The sequence below is a fragment of the Pseudophryne corroboree genome, chromosome 11 (assembly GCF_028390025.1).
Source record: "Pseudophryne corroboree isolate aPseCor3 chromosome 11, aPseCor3.hap2, whole genome shotgun sequence".
In the NCBI taxonomy this organism is placed as follows: Eukaryota; Metazoa; Chordata; class Amphibia; order Anura; family Myobatrachidae; genus Pseudophryne; species Pseudophryne corroboree.
This window is the reverse complement of record NC_086454.1, coordinates 219,854,977-219,874,881: the sequence shown is the minus strand read 5'-3', so window position 1 is coordinate 219,874,881 and position 19,905 is coordinate 219,854,977. Positions and strand designations below refer to the sequence as shown.

The following is a 19,905-nucleotide window of genomic DNA, read 5'->3' as shown; positions in this document are numbered from 1 at the left end:
CCCAAATTGTCGCACTAAAAGACAATTGTCTGGTTCGCCAACTCGGAGGCCCACAACTCCATTGCCACAGTTATCAGAAACAGTTCCAATAAAAGCAGGTTAGCCGTAAAACTCAGAGATACCTAGGAAAAAAAGCTGCGCCCGCACTTGCCCCTAAACCAGTCATCAGCATGGGCGGGGGTGCCCAATACCTGCCATGCGACCTCCTCATCCCAGCGCCGGCAGCCAATTTGTCAGTCTCGCTGACCACAGGACACACAGAGCCGGCTGGCGCTGAAGTAACAGTAATCAGCGCGGCCAGGGGAGCTCAATTCGCACCGTGCAGCACCTGACCCCCAGCACCGGTGGCCACTGTGTTAGACCCGCTGGGAGTGGGACGCACGGAGCCACCCAGCACTGCTGTAGCCCCAGAGATGCGAGACACTGACGGATCATGCACCATTGCAACTCCTGCATCGGAGCCTGAAGCCAGCCTGGTGGGGAGAGCATCAGGGCGGCGGCTGCGCACAGCACCCGGCGGGGAACCTGCATCTGTCAGTGCCGGGAAGCAGAGCTCTTAGGACTGGGCATAGTGAATGGGGGGACAAATGGCAGCTGGGCTGTGAATACAGGGAGTTGGGTGGGAAGTGAAAGTAGAGGAGAAGCTAAGAAGGAGATAGGAGGACAAGGTAAAAAGAGAGAAATTAAGAAAAAGGGAATAAAGAGAGAATACAAAGAGAATAGAGAGGAGTAGATTAGGAAAAAAACTGGGAAAGAGCAAGAAACCCAAGAGGAGAATGAATGAAAGAGACAGACAGGAGTAACACAGCCTGAACTTATCCTTCCAAACCGACAAGAGGAAGGGTCCTGTTAAGCTATTCCTTACATACAATAACATCCCTGCCCCTATACTCACTGATAGGCTGGCCCTAACCAATTACAACTCACTACAAACCTTGATCTGCCTAGCAACAGATAACAAATTCAACCAATTACAAAAATTCAAGCCCCTTATATAGATTTGTGCCTAGGCAGGCCCACTGCTTATCTTATCACCACTGTAGATCTACCAATATGGAGGTCCAGTTGCGTAAGTTCATCACAGTCGCCCGAAGGCAAGATAAATATTGGTGCCCCCCTATTTCCTATATTAAGATAAATATATGTATGTATGTGTGCGTGTGTAGATATATGTGTGTGTGTGTGTGTGTGTGTGTGTGTGTGTGTGTGTGTGTATGGAGTGTTCTGAAAACAATTTATATACTGTATTTATACATTTATTGGCTTACTGAGCTTCAAAGCATTACATGACCATTGCACAAGGTACCTGAAGCAGCTACTGACCCCATACTGCCCCACTCTGTTACTGCGATCTGTAGATGAAGGACTTTTAGCAGTACCTAGAATCTCCCGTAATTCATCTGGGGGTAGAGCTTTTAGTCATGGGGCTCCGACTCTATGGAACTCACTTCCCCGCACAGTGCGAGAGACCCCAACTATAGAATCCTTCAAAAGTAGACTCAAGACTTTCCTGTTTACTCAAGCATTTCCATAATGTCCCTTTAGTATCTCCATGCTTCTGTATTTTATGAAAATCTGTTCTGTACTACATTATTTTCTGTACTGTATCATGCTATGTATCTGTTAAGCGCCTTGAGTCCTATTGGAAAAAGAGCGCTATATAAATAAAATTATTATTATATTATTATTTAATTGTATATCACACATTTCTTAGCAGTCATACCCAGGATTAGAACCCATGACCTGTTACACTGACAGCAGACACCTTACTGATGGAGCTATTTGCTCCTGTAGAAGAAGCATGAGAATTCTTACTATATGAAGTTATGTGTAATTGTCAGAGAAGTATCTTCATATAGTTAAAATTCTCATATTTCCTATACAGGAGCAAATAGCTTCATTAGTAAGGTGTCTGCTTCCAGTGTAATAGGTTGTGGCTTCTAATCCTGGGTGTGATACTTGTAAAATGAGTATATTCAGTATAATAAAGAGGGTGTGATTTGTAAAGTGCAAGGACCAGTGAGAAAGTCGGCCACTGAAAAAACAGCGACAGCTATCAATTAACTTAATTCAATGGTGTCACAGAATGGGAGGAGAGGTGCCCCCCTTCAGAGCAGGAGCCCGGCGGCAGATGACTCCATTGCCTCCCAGAGTTCTGCCTCTGTGGAGGTCCATTCAGACTATTGCCCCAATTAAATTTTTATTAATTACCAATATTCTGCTGAATTAACTACTTCAGTATGCTTTATTGATTTAATAGTCCAATTATTCGAAATCATAAATTGTTGCATGTTTTATTCATCTACAGGGCAGAGACATCTGATGAAAAGACCCATACATATTACAAAGGAAGAAAAGGCTTGACAGATTTTGGCAAGGTAAGTTTATATTTTTGTATACAATAGTACCTGATTTAAAAGCTGTAGAAAATATACAGTAGATGTGCATTGAAAATGCTGTTTGGTGATGTTAAGTACTCTTTCTCTTACGTCCTAGAGGATGCTGGGGTCCACATTAAATCCATGGGGTATAGACGGGTCCACCAGGAGCCATTATCACTTTAGGAGTTTGAGAGTATGGGCTGACTCCTCCCTCTATGCCCCTCCTACCAGACTCAGTTTAGAAAATGTGCCCGGAGGAGCCGGTCACAGCTAGGGGAGCTCTACAGAGCTTCTTTAGTAAAAGATTTTTTAGAGTTTATTATTTTACAGGGAGGCTGCTGGCAACAGCCTCCCTGCTTCGTGGGACTAAGGGGGGAGTAGTGTCCGCCCTGCAGGGTCTGAGCCACTATCTCTGCTGACAGGACACTGAGCTCCTGAGGGGATAGATCTTTCCCCACCACAGGGGATCGCTCACCCCAGCAGCATGCCGCCACCCCCTTACAGAGCCAGAATATCAGTGGCGAGTGAGTCACCAACCCTCCTAGCAAGTGGGGGGCCGATGTGAAGATGGCTAACTGCGCTCCGGAGGCTTAGCGGTACTTAGTGTGGCGCTGTGAGGGGCGCCCTGAGCCAGCGCCTGTACCCTGCACTAGTCAGCAAGCCTGTCGGGGTCCATGGATCTCGGCCAGCATTTTCCTCAGGCCCATATAATCCTTGTGAAGAGCGAGAAGACTGTTCCATTTTGGGGGCGGAGCTTCTCCTCAGAGGGCAGAAGCGTTCAGCACCATTTTCCTGCCTGCACAGCGCTGTCCAGGAAGAGCAAGTTCCTCTACAGCAACTCTAGCTATCTCTCACGGTACCAGGGGGTTGTAGAAGGGAGGGAGGCTGCATAAAGACTGTGTAACCTATTAAGGTGCACAGTCAGCGCTGGTAGGGCATCTCCCTTTACCTTAAAAGCGCTGTGTGTGGGTTGTCTCCAGTCTCTCTTGCCATTCTTGGTGGTGAAACTCTGTCTGTCCTCCCCTGTGTGTGTGTGGAGTGTCTGTGGTCTCCATTAAGCTATGTCCAGGGACTCTGTGTCATATGCTGCAGAGGATATGTCCTCTCAGGATGATCCCATTCCATGTAATCAGGATTGCACTGGTTTAGCACAGATACCAGCAAGGGAGCCTGAGTGGTTATCCTCTATCAAAACTATGATTTCTCAGATTTCTAATAGGGTTTGATAATGTCGATATTATCTTAAACCATAAAGCTATACCTCTAGATACACTTTTACCGTGGAGCCGCTATTGCCGCTAGACTGAATACACGCGCTACGCACTTTGTACACTATTTGCGTACAGAGTCCCATACGTGGAACGTACTTGGCGTACACACGCTGCGCTGAGTGTACAGAGTACGCACAGCGCGCGCACACACAATTGATAACCTTTAAACCTTTTTTTAGTAATACAATGTAATAATATGGTTACACTTTAAACCTTTATGCAGCAAAGCACTGCAATGATGTTATACCTTAAACCTTAAGTAGCGCTGATGGTATAAAGTACCCGCAGTGCGTACACCATATCAATACTTATATACCTTATACAGTTAAATACGCTTTAAACCCTAGCAGGGAAATGAGGACCCAACACTGATATGTAGTTGAACCACAGGGTTCTAAGGCCACAGTGGATTATTTCAAAAGGTAAAACAGTACAAATTATACACTACAGGCTAACAAGATAAATCTACAACAGAATAATGGCTACAGTCAATGTACATATACGTGAGAATGTTCGCTTGCGCAACCCGGCCGGTCCTCCGCTTATCAGGTAGAAAGCATTCAGAGTCTTGTGTGACCAAGCCTGCAGCAAGCTCTCTTTATTCACTTCATACAAAACATAACACAATGGATACTGTAATCTCTTTGTTCATTGGACACAGGGATGGTCATTTACAGTACAGGAGAGGTCATAGGTCTGTTTGAATAGGTGGGCGATGTCTTTCTTAACTGCTCTTGTGGGTGGTCTGCCCTGGATTCCCCCCGCATACATAATATACAGTAAATACAGTTTAAACCTATATTCTGCTCTGCATCTAACTATCCTCAAGAACATGCGATATTCCTCAAACCAACACCAGAATGTTTCCCTTAAAATACTCAACAGCTGGATACCAAACACCACCTTGTAACCTTGTTCTGTCCCCTCCTATCCTGTAAAGGTGAATCCCCTTGTTCTGTAACCATTTTAAACAGTTATTTCTTTCTGATGTGGTGCAGGGGGCTATGTGTACAAGGTGCACTATTTGGGTTAAATATGTAATGTTCTGATAACCCTCTATGCGCTCACAAACTCCGCCGTAAATACCCATACCACTCGCATGATCGCAGGAGCGATTCTACGCAAATTGCGGATATGTGCACGCACGGTGGAATAAGTGCATGCGCAGCGGGCATGTGTATGGGGTTAGTACATGGTGTATCCGTTACAATATTTTCCGACTTTGACAGTCCACCCTTTGGCAGTCAACAATAACTGCCACTATCTAAACATTAAACAGAAAAATATACAATACAATATCTACAGATGATTGGATGGTATGAGGAGAGGTGTAGGTGGGAAATGTATGACCTAGTGAGATAGTAAAAGCATGTATATATGAATCCATGTTTGAGGGGCATGTATCATCGTGCTGTATATGTTCTAGATAAGCTTCGAGGTATTGTGAAGTATACATTAAATCCTTCTTATCCTGTATTAAGGGTCTGTAAGTGGGCCAACAAACACTGCCGAGCTCTTTTCGGCTTCTTGTTCCAACAAATGGGGTGCACATTTAGATGATGATACATGGAGGGGGAATATATGTGAATGCTTATATATGTGGATATCACCTGTCGACTATGTGTGTCACTACCTGAAGGTTGTAGAGATGAAGATAAGACACATATGTACAATACATTCACATAACATTTGCGTAATCATTCTTGGGTGTTGATCGAAGTCTCTTCCAGATGGGTGTATTTTTGCTGAGGGAGAAACACAGGAAAAAACGGGTGAAAGAAACGGGCCGTGGAATTCATTTGCAATCCTTATCACAACATCGTTTCTATAGATGTGTCATAAATTAAATCTGCTGCTGTACCAATGCTCCTGCTCCTTAAACTCATCACTTTTGTACTGCGCTTGTGCCACGTTAAAATTCGAACACACCTAAATATCAAGCCAATAATTATGACGACTCCCAGGATACAAAGGAGAAACTTTCCTATACTCATAATGACATTTTGAGCCCATTTTCCTAAACCTGAGAACCAATTGCGTGGGTTCAACCATGAGACCCAGCCGGTCAGTTCATTACTCACAAGGTCAGCGTAAGGTTGTGTCTCCTCCGGAACTCCCACTTCAACTGCAAGATATCGTCCATCTTTTGATCGATGGTCTCGGTTGGGTCATCAGTGCTGTTTGTAATATACGTGCAGCACTTCACACCATATTGAGCTGCCAGTGTGACACAGTACCCTCCCGTCACGGCTGTGATATAATTGAGGACCATCCTGTGCTGGATCAGTTCCGTTTTGTAAGCTTGCAACTCCCTTCCCGTATACCTGAAGGTGTCGTCATACATCTCAGTGATATTATCTATCAGGTTCGCTAGTGCATGGATGTACCTATAATTTATAATTCCTCTGGCAGTACGGGTGATATCTAATGCGAGAAGGAATTGAATCCCGGTGGATTCGTGTATCAAATCAGAGGCTACGTGCTCTGTCCTATCTAAGAGGTGTCTCTTAACGATGTGTTCATAATGAGTATGAGTATAAGGAGCTTGAGCACTGCGGTGAACGTCTTTCATCTTATCATGGGTTATGGTCATAACCTCTGGCAACACTCTTCCAATGTAACACAATCCCTCTGAGTTTGGGGTAAGCCACTTATACGCCTTCCTCCCACATATGAAATAAGCATCATCAGGGAGAACATATGGGACAGAATATTACATTACCATGTTGCAAACTTTCCAAGTGAAAAATCCTATCCCTATCTCTCTCATCTGTTCAGTACACGTATCAGGCTGTATGATATGTGCCCAGTACCCTGGTGGTACTTCTCCAACCCGCATGGTCTTACTTCCTTGAGTATACCTATACCGAAAATACCTTCCACTGTTGGCTATTTGGCGTATAAGTTCAGAGTCTACGGGTATCCTATCAGCTCTGTGCGAAAATGCCATGGTTTGGTTATTCCATGTCACCTCCCAATTTCCCGGCTTTCGGGAATTGGAAATGTTGAAACATACTAAGGATATATCTACATGGTACTGGTGGAGCTTCAAACTAGGGGGCCTAGAAATATTAAATTTCTTGTCCACCGGTCTCCCACCTCGTAATTCGAGTACCTCATCTATTGCTAAAGGGTACGGTACTAATCCTGACTTGCTCTGACCTTGAGGTACTTGTGAGCACACCCATCATTCTGTCTGGTTTAAGACCTTACCCACTAGTGAGTGGTAATCACTCAATGGATGACGGTCCATGTTGATATTAATGCTGGACTGGCATCTCTAACTATGTTTTCACAATTCCTACAAATGCAATCTTCCTCAGCCAATAACCCTTCACATTGCCTCCTAGCTTCTAGACTACCAGATCGTTTTCTGATACTCCCCTGTGCTCAATGGATGTGTTGCTCTTGGAATTCTACAAATCCATCCTTGCCATCAGAACCCATTCCAGATCCTTTCTCGACCTCTCTGGTACTCTCACCGAAACAGACTGTTCTCGTCAACAACAGGATTAACAGGAAAACCCGGAATGCAGTCTCTTGGGGTAAGTCCATCTTGTTAAGGGGAGAGAAAGGGAACAAGAAGGGGGAGGAAAGGAAGGTAATGGGAGATGGAGAAAATAATAAAAAGGAAAAAGAAAACTGGTGCGACAACCGCCTCTGATCTTGTTGTTCTCCACGCTCAGGTGCCGTGACCGCAGTCCTGCCTCTCAGCCTTCCCGAAACAGACACTCCAGTGATACGATGTTCTCTCCGAGTCAGCGACCTTTCTATTGGGAACATAAATCTTGCATTACAATGTGTTTAACTGTTGTGTATTATCAGTTGTGTGAAGTAAACCATCCGTGGAAAGTGAAAAAGAGAGAGAGAATAATAAAAAGAAAATTTATCAGATTTGCGTTCACCATCAGGCTGTCACACCATCATGTCTATCAGTATCTATGCACAGTCTCCCTTCACCAGTATTTCCACTCTCCACCCTTTGTGCATGGCCAGGCACAGTGATGCTGATGAGATATACTGGGTTTGGGCAGACCTCTGAAAAGACCGAGTAGACATGTGACGTTTGAGCTGTAATTCTGTCGGTGAACATCAGAGATGAAGAGGAAACTTTGAAGGCAACTCACAGAGTTTAGTAACAAAGAAGATTTTACAAAGTTTGACATCTGGATTGGGCACTACGGGGAATGATTCCCTAATCAGGCTGCTCCCTTAAAAAAAAATTCTATGTGTGTTATATCTCTACTGGGACTATCCCAGCCATCAATCTAGTGTCTTGTCCATTCGGAACCCGGTATCTTTGAGATAATTTCCTCTACCTGTTATGGACATGCTTCTAAAACAGTGAAATGCAATATTAGTCTCCGTGGGTATTTAACATATTTTGTGCTTCCTGGGTGGGAGCACTCTATATGTATACCATCTCTAACAAAACTCCTGTTAAATTACTTAGAGGTCACTTCTGCTAGAGAGAGAGAAGCAGAAGTTTAGAAGCCTCCTCCTAATCTCCGTATGTTCTGTCAAAAGGGTAAAGTTGCATTTATTCTGTTCTTCCCATTAACCGAATCTGTGTTTTTCTATACTGTATCGTGATTCCTTACTATATGTCCCTTGATCCTGTCTATGTGTTTAATAATGTGGCTTATTTATTCTGTCTAGGGGTCTATATTGGCTATGTGCTCCACTACTCCTACAATTTCTAGCAAAATGTCCTTCATTTTTACAAATGTAACATATCTTAGGTCTTTTGTTACTACTAGGGTTTTGGGGTTTGGGCTGATGAGACTTTGGTGTAAGAGCCTGCATTCTTTCAATCCTCAGCCTCTCCTCTCGCAGTTTTCTACGCCTAGCAATATTCCTATGGTGTTCAATTGCGCACTCTCTAAGGCAAGCTACTGTAACCCCTCTCCAACCAGGCAAAGAGGTTTGTACTCTGTCCCTCACTGTCTTATCGAGTCCGTCCATTAGCACAGACACAGCTACCTTCCAGTAATTCGTATCATTCCCTGCATCTAATACCCCCATGTAGCTGTCCATTTCCTGCAGTGCTCGGTGGAAATATTTAGATGTCATTTCATTTTCCCTCTGTTTTATGGAGAAAATTCTTCTCCACTCAGTGGGAAAACACTACTCTAGTTGCTTATTAATTCGTTTTATATTTTCCTGATTGTTTCTGTCAGTCATAGGACTATCCGACTGTAATCTACAATCAGTGGTGAATTTTTGGGTGTCAATATTAGGGGGTAGGCATGCTTTCAAAAATGTCCGCCAATGTTGGTTTGTTGGTTCATACACATTACCCAGATCTCTGATAAATTTCTGACATCTGGCTAAATGCTTCCGAGGGTCGGGGAATCCTGAAATGATTGATCGCAGCTCAACTCTGGGCCACGGGCAATACCTTGCATTATTCCTGGTGAGGACTACTTCCTGTCTATCGGTTTCCCCATTGGGAGCTTCTATTCCCAAGACAGGGTGTAATCCTACCATTCCGTTCCTAATCTGTTTACTGTGTGGTGTTGTTTCTGTGCAATGAACTGTCTCATACTTACCGGTAGCTTTGACCTCACCCGTTCTTTCATTGGGGAATATTGTTACTGCACTACCTGGTTGGACAGGTCCCACCTGAGTTTCCTGCAACATGACTGCTTGGAGGAGAGCTGCGATTTGGCTGAATCCTTCATCTTCCTGTGACCTAAAACCTTGGAGAGACTTCAAAACAGGATACATTTTGCAAAAGTTAGGGTTAATACATTGCTCTTTCATATTACTATCATTTACGGATGTATCATTGACTGTAGCCTCCTGTTCCCCTTCGACCTGTGTCGACAATGGTGTGTTTGTGTTCTCATTCCCGCTAGGTTTGGAACCGGCTGCATATGTTAATTTCCCTTGCATATCGCCTTCTTGCTGCCATAAATTTAAACAGTTTGTGTGTCTGACCCTTTGTTTTCGGGATTTTATCAGGCATATCCTAAACCTTAAATTCTGCAACACCTCTGGTTCAAAACTGCCTACCCTAGGTAATGGTTCCCTATCTTCCGCAGTCATACGTTCCCATTCATTGCATAAAACCTCTGTGTGTGATCCATACTTCTCACACATTATGTACCTCGCTGACGCTCTGGGCCGCGGAACATCAACCTGAACCCTGGTTGAACGTCCCTTACTTGAGCAACTGGCCCCCATATTTTGCAGGTATTGCCTTCTCAGCTAATTCCTACAAAAAAACAAAATACTCAATATAAGGCAACGGTGAAAGTTCAACGAGTGCTCTCACCCACTCACGCCCACGTTGGCCAATACTACCAAATGCTGTCGTCAGCGAAGTTAGTACCCAACCTAGGGCCCCTGTGTAACCTCTATTTACTGGAAGTATATTGGAGTGACTTACACTTCCCAGTAAATATTGGTTGTTGGAGATTTCCTGAGTGACCAGCGAAACTCCCTTAAAACAAAAAAAAAATTTTTACACAAATCACGCTTGCGTATGCTACACCCAGCGCTAATGATCCCGCGATTTTACGCAAAGCTCGTAAAAAGGGTATCACATTGCGCTAAGTATTGCACTCACGAACGCGCGGTACAATCGCACAGCGTATAAGTAACTGTTACTTATCCGCCGTACGACCAATGGAATCATTTTTCAGGCTGCGAAACCTCAGCCGGAGCGTTTCAATCAAATGGCCTATATGGGTTTCTTCGCTAACCCCTTTTGGTTGCGGTACCTAAACAAAACCTCGCTGACCTTTTGGTCTGCGGTACTCTAAACCTTCGCTGACCTTCAGGTCTGCTGTATCTGCTACCTTGCTCCTTTGTACCTTAATCAATGTTAACGTGAGCAAGCCAGTCTCACGCCACCAAGTGTCCACTCACCTGGTGTGGTCTCCTACGGGATCCCGAATTCCCTGGGTCCACAAAACCTTTATTGTTTGCACACTCACGTTCGTTCACTCAAATACACTTTTTGTTTTTTCTGTACAGAAAATTAACTTTCATTCAGGTGAACAGTCTTAGTACCAGAGGTAATGCAGTAAAAAAGGTTTTGTTTAAACTAAATCTTGGACACTGAGCAATTTGTGCTATTATCGTGTGGCTACCGTTTTGCGTCTAAACTAAACAATGCTTATTGTGTAATTTGTACTTAGCGGCCGTATCCTTACGCACGTTGCGTAAGCACGCGATCGTGCGTACGTCTTTACGTTGTGTACGCAGTCCCGTACTTTGTCCGAGACACGTATACAAAAGACCGTACATCCGCAATAGTACAAATCCCACACTTCTATAAATGTAAGCGATATTACCTATAATCGTTTACTTAACACAACACAGTATCTTTCTGTATAAAACTGTTTAACTAGGCCAGACTGTATTTGTGTTTTTACGTTTTACTCCCTTAATATCTAGTCTATGTTTTAACTAAATAGCAACAAATTTCTCAGCACAGGTCGAAATGAATATAATAATCATCAATAATTCAAATGGTATGATTCAGATTGGATAGCTATCTTGCAGAACATACATTGATATAAACACACACATAATTATAATATTACGGGTTGAGTATCCCTTATCCAAAATGCCTGGGACCAGAGGTATTTTGGATATGGGATTTTTCCGTATTTTGGAATAATTGCATACCATAATGAGATATCATGGTGATGGGACCTAAATATAAGCACAGAATGCATTTATGTTTCATATACACCTTATACACACAGCTTGAAGGTAATTTTAGACAATATTTTTTATAACTTTGTGCATTAAATAAAGTGTGTCTATATTCACACAATTCATTTATGTTTCATATACAACTTATACACACAACCTAAAGGTCATTTAATACAATATTTTTAATAACTTTGTGTATTAAACAAGTTTGTGTACATTGAGCCATCAGAAAACATAGGTTTCACTATCTCACTCTCACTCAAAAAAGTCCGTATTTCGGAATATTCCGTATTTCGGAATATATGGATATGGGATACTCAACCTGTATATATATGTACCATTCACTGGTATCCTGAGACTCATTTACCCATTAAGTGCTTCTAATTTGCATATGAATGCTATGTGCTATTGGCTGCCTGTAAAGGTGGTTTTTTTTCACTGCTAGGAAAAAGCAGTTACACAGGTTAATTTGCATTTCAATGGCTATCTTATAGCAATCAGAGTTAACTGAATCTTAGAGGTAAAAGAAAAAAAAACTTTGTATATATATATATATATATATATATGTGTGTGGTTCTTACATCAAGTATTCATCTTACTATTAACTTTCAATAAGCCCCATCTGAAACTATTTGTAATTGACTTTGGCATGGGTTAAATAAATGCATTGGTAACTCATAAATGGTGATTGATTGTGACCGGGGAGAGCTGATTATTCCGGGCAGTGAAAATCAGCCATTTAGAAAAATGACCTTCCCAACATGGCCGCTGCTCCTCCCCCTTCCACATCCATGAGGGTTACACAAAATGGTGGACAGGCCATGTGGTTAGTCCAAAATGGAGGACAAACCATGCAGCTTCCTTTGTCACAAAGAAATCACACACCATGCAAGCCCCTGAAGTTATTTTAGGCCTGAGTTAAAAATAAAACTATATCAAAGCTATGCAAACTTTTAAATATACTTTTAAACCTACTTAAACAGATAAACAATCCAATCTGAATCAAACACAATATGACCTTTGAACCTTGTTTTGCAACAATAAAAATTTTTTTAGCATCTTAAATATTATGAGAAACGAATTGTCCCTTAAATTTCATATCAGCATCTTACTGATACCACAACAATACATTAACGTGGATGTTTTTTTCGTCAGCATATTGCGATGCGTCCATCATTAGCCTGTCAATTACAGCTGCATTTGTAATGTAGAGTGTATCATTAAGAACGTGATATCCCGTGAGACCTTTCCAATTGATAATGTCGATATTATCTTAAACCATAAAGCTATACCTCTAGATACACTTTTACCGTGGAGCCGCTATGGCCGCTAGACTGAATACACGCGCTACGCACTTTGTACGCTATTTGCGTACAGAGTCCCGTACGTGGAACGTACTTGGCGTACACACGCTGCGCTGAGTGTACAGAGTACGCACAGCGCGCGCACACACAATTGATAACCTTTAAACCTTTTTTTAGTCATACAATGTAATAATATGGTTACACTTTAAACCTTTATGCAGCAAAGCACTGCAATGATGTTATACCTTAAACCTTAAGTAGCGCTGATGGTATAAAGTACCCGCAGTGCGTACACCATATCAATACTTATAAACCTTATACAGTTAAATACGCTTTAAACCCTAGCAGGGAAATGAGGACACAACACCGATATGTAGTTGAACCACAGGGTTCTAAGGCCACAGTGGATTATTCAAAAGGTAAAACAGTACAAATTATACACTACAGGCTAACAAGATAAATCTACAACAGAATAATCGCTACAGTCAATATACATACGTGAGAATGTTCGCTTGCGCAACCCGGCCGGTCCTCCGCTTATCAGGTAGAAAGCGTTCAGAGCCTTGTGTGACCAAGCCTGCTGCAAGCTCTCTTTATTCACTTCATACAAAACATAACACAATGGATACTGTAATCTCTTTGTTCATTGGACACAGGGATGGTCATTTACAGTACAGGAGAGGTCATAGGTCTGTTTGAATAGGTGGGCGATGTCTTTCTTAACTGCTCTTGTGGGTGGTCTCCTCTGGATTCCCCCCGCATACATAATATACAGTAAATACAGTTTAAACCTATATTCTGCTTCTGCATCTAACTATCCTCAAGAACATGCGATCTTCCTCAAACCAACACCAGAATGTTTCCCTTAAAATACCCTACAGCTGGATAACAAACACCACCTTGTAACCTTGTTCTGTCCCCTCCTATCCTGTAAAGGTGAATCCCCTTGTTCTGTAACCATTTTAAACTGCTATTTCTTTCTGATGTGGTGCAGGGGGCTATGTGTACAATGTGCACTATTTGGGTTAAATATGTAATGTTCTGATAACCCTCTATGCCAGGCATTCCCAACCACGGTCCTCAAGGCACACCAACAGTGCAGGTTTTAGTGATATCCAGGATTCAGCACAGATGGTTAAATCAAAATAACTGAGGTACTAATTAAGTCACCTGTGTTCAAGCCTGGATATCACAAAAACCAGGACTGTTAGTGTGCCTTGAGGACCGCGGTTGGGAAACACTGCTCTATGCGCTCATAAACTCAGCCGTAAATACCCATACCACGCGCATGATCGCAGGATCGATCCTACGCAAATTGCGGATATGTGCACGCACAGCGGAATAAGTGCATGCGCAGCGGGCATGTGTATGTGGTTAGTACATGGTGTATGCGTTACAATATTTTTCGACTTTGACAGGTTGCACAAAATTAATATGCAACTCAGGCTTTACAGAACTCTATGGCAGTCTGGCCCAATTCTGGTACCTCAGGTCCCCCCGCTGTATATTCCCAAACACGTGCTCTTGCACAGCTCATGCAAGATGACACGAATACCGATTCTGACACTGTGGAAGGTGACGGGGATGTGTTTCGGTGGGCAGCATCGCTAACCTTCCCTGCGTCAAAGGAATTAAATGCTATTTTTGAAAAGGCTTGGGAAAACCCTGAGAAAAAATTCCAGATCCCTAAAAGGGTCCAGGTGGCGTTTCCTTTCCCTGAGGTAGATAGGAAAAAATGGGAAAACCCACCCATTGTTGATGCGTCTGTATCCAGACTCTCAAAAAAGGTGGTCTTACCTGTTCCAGGATTTACAGCCTTGAAAGAGCTGGCTGATCGTAAAATTGATAATACGCTCAAATCCATGTACACAACTTCAGGGGCAATACTACATCCCACTATTGCCAGTGCTTGGATTGCCAAAGCTACAGTATAGTAAAGTGGTCAGGCATGTTACTTGAAGATTTGGATACTATGGATAAATGTGATGTTGAATTGTTTTTGCGTCACAATCAGGATTCGGCAGGATTTCTGGTGGAATCCATGAAAGACCTGGGTTCCATGGCTGCAGGAATTTCTTCCATGTCTATCTCCGCTCGTCGAGGACGTTTTCTTCCCTCAGCTACACCTGCTCCAAAGAAACACTTTTTTCTACTGCACAGCCCTTTCGGGATGCCAAACCTAGAAAAGCCAGGCCATCCAACACCTTCTTTCGGGGAGGTCGTCCCAAGTCAAGAAACCTGCTGCTGCAGGTTCCCAGGAACAGAAACCTGCTTCAGATACACCAAAGTCCTCCGCATGATGGTGGACTGCACGCCCCGGAGGTGGGGCCGGTGGGAGCAATACTCAGGCATTTCAGTCACGTCTGGGTGTCGTCCGGCCTGGACCCATGGGTGCAACTTACTTGGCTTTTATGAAACAGTAAGCGCAAACCTAGATCAGGGTAAAGAGGTGGATATAATCTTTTTAGATTTTGCCAAAGCATTCGACACTGTACCACACATGAGACTTATCTACAAGCTACAAGAAACAGGGCTAGGAAGCACAATATGCACTTTGGTCAAAAACTGGTTAGATAATAGGGAGCAGCGCGTTGTGGTTAATGGATCTTTTTCAACTTGGACTGAAGTGCTAAGTGGTGTGCCGCAAGGCTCAGTATAAGGATCGCTAGTGTTCAATATTTTCATTAACGACCTAACAGAAGGTCTAGAGAGCATGGTGAGCATAGTTATAAATGCGGAGGGAGATGCTGAGTTGCTTCATAAAGACTTAGTTAAATTAGAAGCTTGGGCAGAAAAATGGAGAATGCGCTTCAATACAGACAAGTGTAAGGTAATGCATTGTGGTAACAAAAACAAAAATAACACCTACCTACTAAATGGGTTAAAATTAGGGGATTCTGTACTGGAAAAGGACTTAGGTGTCCTCATAGATAGCAAACTAAGCAGTAGTACCCAAAGTAGGACTGCAGCAAAGAAGGCTAATAAGATATTAGCATGCATAAAACGGGGAATTGATGCTAGGGACAAGAGTATTATACTCCCGTTATATAAATCACTTGTGAGGCCACACCTTGAATACTGTGTACAATTCTGGGCACCTTACTACAAAAAGGATATCCTGGAGCTAGAAAAGGTTTAAAGGCGGTCAACCAAACTAATCAAGGGTATGGAGACGCTTGAATACGAGGAAAGGCTTGCAAGACTAGGCATGTTTACACTCGAAAAGAGGAGATTAAGAGGGGACATGATCAACATTTACAAATATATAAGGGGACAATATACAGATCTTGTGCAGGACCTGTTTTTGGTTAGATCAACAAAGAGAACTTGTGGACACTCGCTCAGGTTAGAGGAGAGGAGATTCCGCACAATATGGTGTAAAGGCTTTTTTACGGTAAGGATGATACGTGTTTGGAATTCCCTGCCTGAGGGAGTTGTAATGGCCGACTCAGTCAACACCTTTAAGAATGGGTTAGAATAATTCCTAATGGATAAGGATATCCAGGGTTACGGGGCATAGTCACGCACTATGGTTATTATAAAAAAGAGGGGTAAAACGTAACGGCAGTCATCAACTTCAGTCAAAATTTTATACAAAATAATCGTGCATAGGAGACCACAAATAGGTTAAACTCGATGGACAATTGTCTTTTTTCAACCTTAGATACTATGTTACTATGAGATATTGTGTCCCAAGGGTACAGGCTGGAATTTAAAAATCTCCCTCCAGCAGTTGGTGGATGCACAGGTAATTGTGCCAGTACCACCTCATATGCAAAACAACGATTACTATTCGAACCTTTTCATGGTACCGAAACCGGATGGTTCGGTCAGGCCCATTCTGAACCTAAAATCGCTAAACCCCTTTCTGAAGGAGTTCAAGTTCAAAATGGAGTCTCTAAGGGCAGTGATATCAGCTCTGGAAGAGGGGGAATTCCTGGTATCCCTGGATATCAAGGATGTGTACCTCCACATTCCGATTTGGCTGGCGCATCAGGCTCATCTCCGCTTCGCATTGTTGGTCTGTCATTTTCAGTTCCAGGTCCTGCCATTCGGCCTCTCCACTGCAGCAAGGGTATTCACCAAGGTAATGGTGGAGATGATGTTTCTCCTCCACAAGCAAGGGGTAAACATCATTCCATATCTGGACGATCTGCTGATAAAATCATCGTCCAAGGAGAAGATGTTGCAGTCCATTGTTCTCACGACCCACCTGCTCAGAGTCCATGGTTGGATTCTGAACCTTCCAAAATCACATTTGGAACCAACCAGGAGGTTGTCCTTTCTGGGAATGATCCTCGACACAGAAGTACAGAAGGTGTTTCTTCCACAGGAAAAAGCGTTGGTGATACAAACAATGGTCCGGGATGTCCTGAAGCCATCCCGGGTGTCGGTTCATCAGTGCATTCGCCTTCTGGGAAAGATGGTGGCCTCTTACGAAGCTTATGGGAGGTTTCATGCTCGGTCCTTCCAGCTGGACATTCTGGACAAGTGGTCAGGATCTCATGTTCACATGCACCAGAGGCCAGGATTTCACTCCTCTTTTGGCTCCAATTACCTTACCTTCTGGAGTGCCGCAGGTTTGGGATTCGGAACTGGATCCTTCTAACGACGGATGCAAGCCTCTTGGGCTGGGGCGCAGTCACCCAAGGAGAAACCTTCCAAGGAAGGTGGTCAAATCTGGAAGCCGGCCTACCGATCAACATTCTGGAACTAAGAGCCAAATATAACGGTCTTCTTCAGGCGGCCCATCTTCTAAGAAATCGGGCCATTCAAGTACAGTCGGACAATGTAACGACAGTGGCTTACATAAACCAACAGGGCAGAATGAAGAGCAGAGCTGCAATGTTAGAGGTGACAAGAATCATCCTCTGGGCAGAAAAACACACGTTGGCGCTCTCAGCAATCTTTATTCCGGGAGTGGACAACTGGGAAGCAGACTTGCTCAGCAGACACAATCTCCATCCAGGGGAGTGGGGCCTCCATGCGGAGGTGTTCAAGGAAATAACAGACCCTTGGGGGGGTACTCCAAATAGACATGATGGCCTTTCCTCTCAACAAGAAACGTTGGCATTATTGTTCCAGGTCGAGGGACCCACAAGCAGTGGCACTGGACGCCCTGGTGTCTCCGTGGGTATTCCAGTCGGTGTACGTGTTTCCACCTCTTCCACTTATCCCAAGAGTTCTAAAGCTCATAAGGAAAACAAGGGTTCAAGAGATCCTCATTGCTCCAGACTGGCCAAGAAGAGATTGGTACACGGACCTTCTGGATCTACTGCAAGTAGAGCTGAGGCCTCTTCCTCTTCAGGAGGACCTGCTGCAGCAGGGGCCGTTCACCTATCAAGACTTACCATGGCTATGTTTGACGGCATGGAGGTTGAACGCCTGATTCTAGCTCGGAAGGGCATTCTGAACAAAGTTATTCCTACCCTGATACAGGCTGGGAAAGGAGTAACGTCTAAACATTACCATCGTATTTGGAAAAAATATGTGTCTTGGTGCGAGTCCAAGAAGTTTCCTACAGTGGAGTTTCAACTGGGATGGTTTCTCCTCTTCCTGCAAGCAGGGGTGGATATGGGCCCGAGGCTGGGATCTGTGAAGGTTCAGATTTCGACCTTATCAATTTTCTTCCAGAAACAATTGGCTGCCCGCCCTGAGGTTCAGACCTTTTTGAAGGGAGTTCTGCAGATCCAACCTCCCTTTGTACCGCCTACGGCACCATGGGATCTTAATGTGGTGTTGCAGTTTCTCCAATCTGACTGGTTTGAACCTATACAGGAGGTTGAGGTCAAATTTCGTACGTGGAAGGCTGTCACTTTGTTGGCTTTAGCTTCTGCTAGACGTGTGTCGGAGTTTGAGGCTTTGTCCTGTAAAAGCCCATACTTGATCTTCCATGAAGATAGAGCTGAGTTCCAGGACACCTCAGCAGTTTCTTCCAATGGTTGTGCTGGCATTTCATATCAACCAACCTATTGTGGTGCCAGTTACTACTGACTCCTCATTTTCGTCAAAGTCCTTGGATGTTGTAAGTGCTCTGAAAATCTATGTGAAGAGGACTGCTCGTCACAGAAAATCGGACTCTTTATTTGTCCTATATGATCCCAAGAAACTTGGGTGTCCTGCTTCTAAGCAGACTATTGCTTGCTGGATCAGGTTCACTATCCAGCATGCGTATTCTACGGCAGGATTGCCGTATCCTATGTCTGTTAAGGCCCACTCTACTCGTAAGGTGGGGTCTACCTGGGCGGCTACCCGGGGTGTCTCGGCGTTACAACTTTGCCAAGCAGCAACTTGGTCTGGGTCGAACACGTTTGCAAAGTTCTACAAGTTTGATACTTTGGCCTCTGAGGACCTGAAGTTTAGTCTATCGGTTCTGCAGGAGCCTCCGTGCTCTCCCTCCCGTTCTGGGAGCATCCCCTTGGTAATAATGTAGACCCCAGCATCCTCTAGGACATAAGAGAAAATAGGATTTTGGTTACCTACCGGTAAATCCTTTTCTCGTAGTCCGTAGAGGATGCTAGGCGCCCGGCCAGCGCTTTATTTCCCTGCAATCCTTATCTAGTTCAGTACAACTTTGTTTTGGTTACGTACTGCATTGTTACTTGGTAAGTAATGTTTCACCGGTTGCTGAGTTTTCAAGCTAGTTGGCTTGATGTGCCTTGTATGTGTGAGCTGGTGTGAATCTCGCCACTATCTGTGTATAATCCTTCTCTCGAAGATGTCTGCCTCCTCAGGCACAGTTTCTAGACTGAGTCTGGTAGGAGGGGCATAGAGGGAGGAGCCAGCCCACACTCTCAAACTCTTGAAGTGCTAATGGCTCCTGGTGGACCCGTCTATACCCCATGGTACTAATGTGGACCCCAGCATCCTCTACGGACTACGAGAAAATAATTTATCGGTAGGTTACCAAAATCTTATTTTTTGTGCTACTGTTCTTATTTGCACTCCCAAGTAATTGTTGAATGGGTCAAGGTGGAGGTGGCTGCATAGATGGAACAAGTTACTCACTTTGGTCGGGGGCCCGGGCAAGGTGGATACAGAGCTTTTCCCTGACAAATTGAGTGCCCTAAGCAAGATTTTAGCTGGTGTCCCTTAAGTCATAGCCAATACTGCCACTGGTATCCGGACTCCAGGTCGACACCAAAAGGGTCGACACACTTTAGGTCAACACCAATTGGTCGACACACATTAGGTCGACACCTGAAATAGGTCGGCATGGACAAAAGGTCGACATAAACAAGGTCAACATGGAAAAAGGTCGCCATGAGTTTTTCACAT

At 43.9% G+C, this 19,905-nt stretch overlaps 1 protein-coding gene across 5 annotated transcripts in view; it reads left to right on the top strand.

Moving 5' to 3' along the window:
- LOC134969348 (dipeptidase 2-like) overlaps window positions 1–19,905 on the top strand; it is a 649,658-nt gene that overhangs the window by 477,822 nt on the left and 151,931 nt on the right. For all 5 annotated transcript variants that reach the window (XM_063945260.1, XM_063945264.1, XM_063945263.1 and 2 more), the window contains one exon: window positions 2,309–2,378. In XM_063945260.1, coding sequence (XP_063801330.1) covers window positions 2,309–2,378 — 70 coding nt within the window. The remainder of the gene's footprint in view (window positions 1–2,308; window positions 2,379–19,905) is intronic.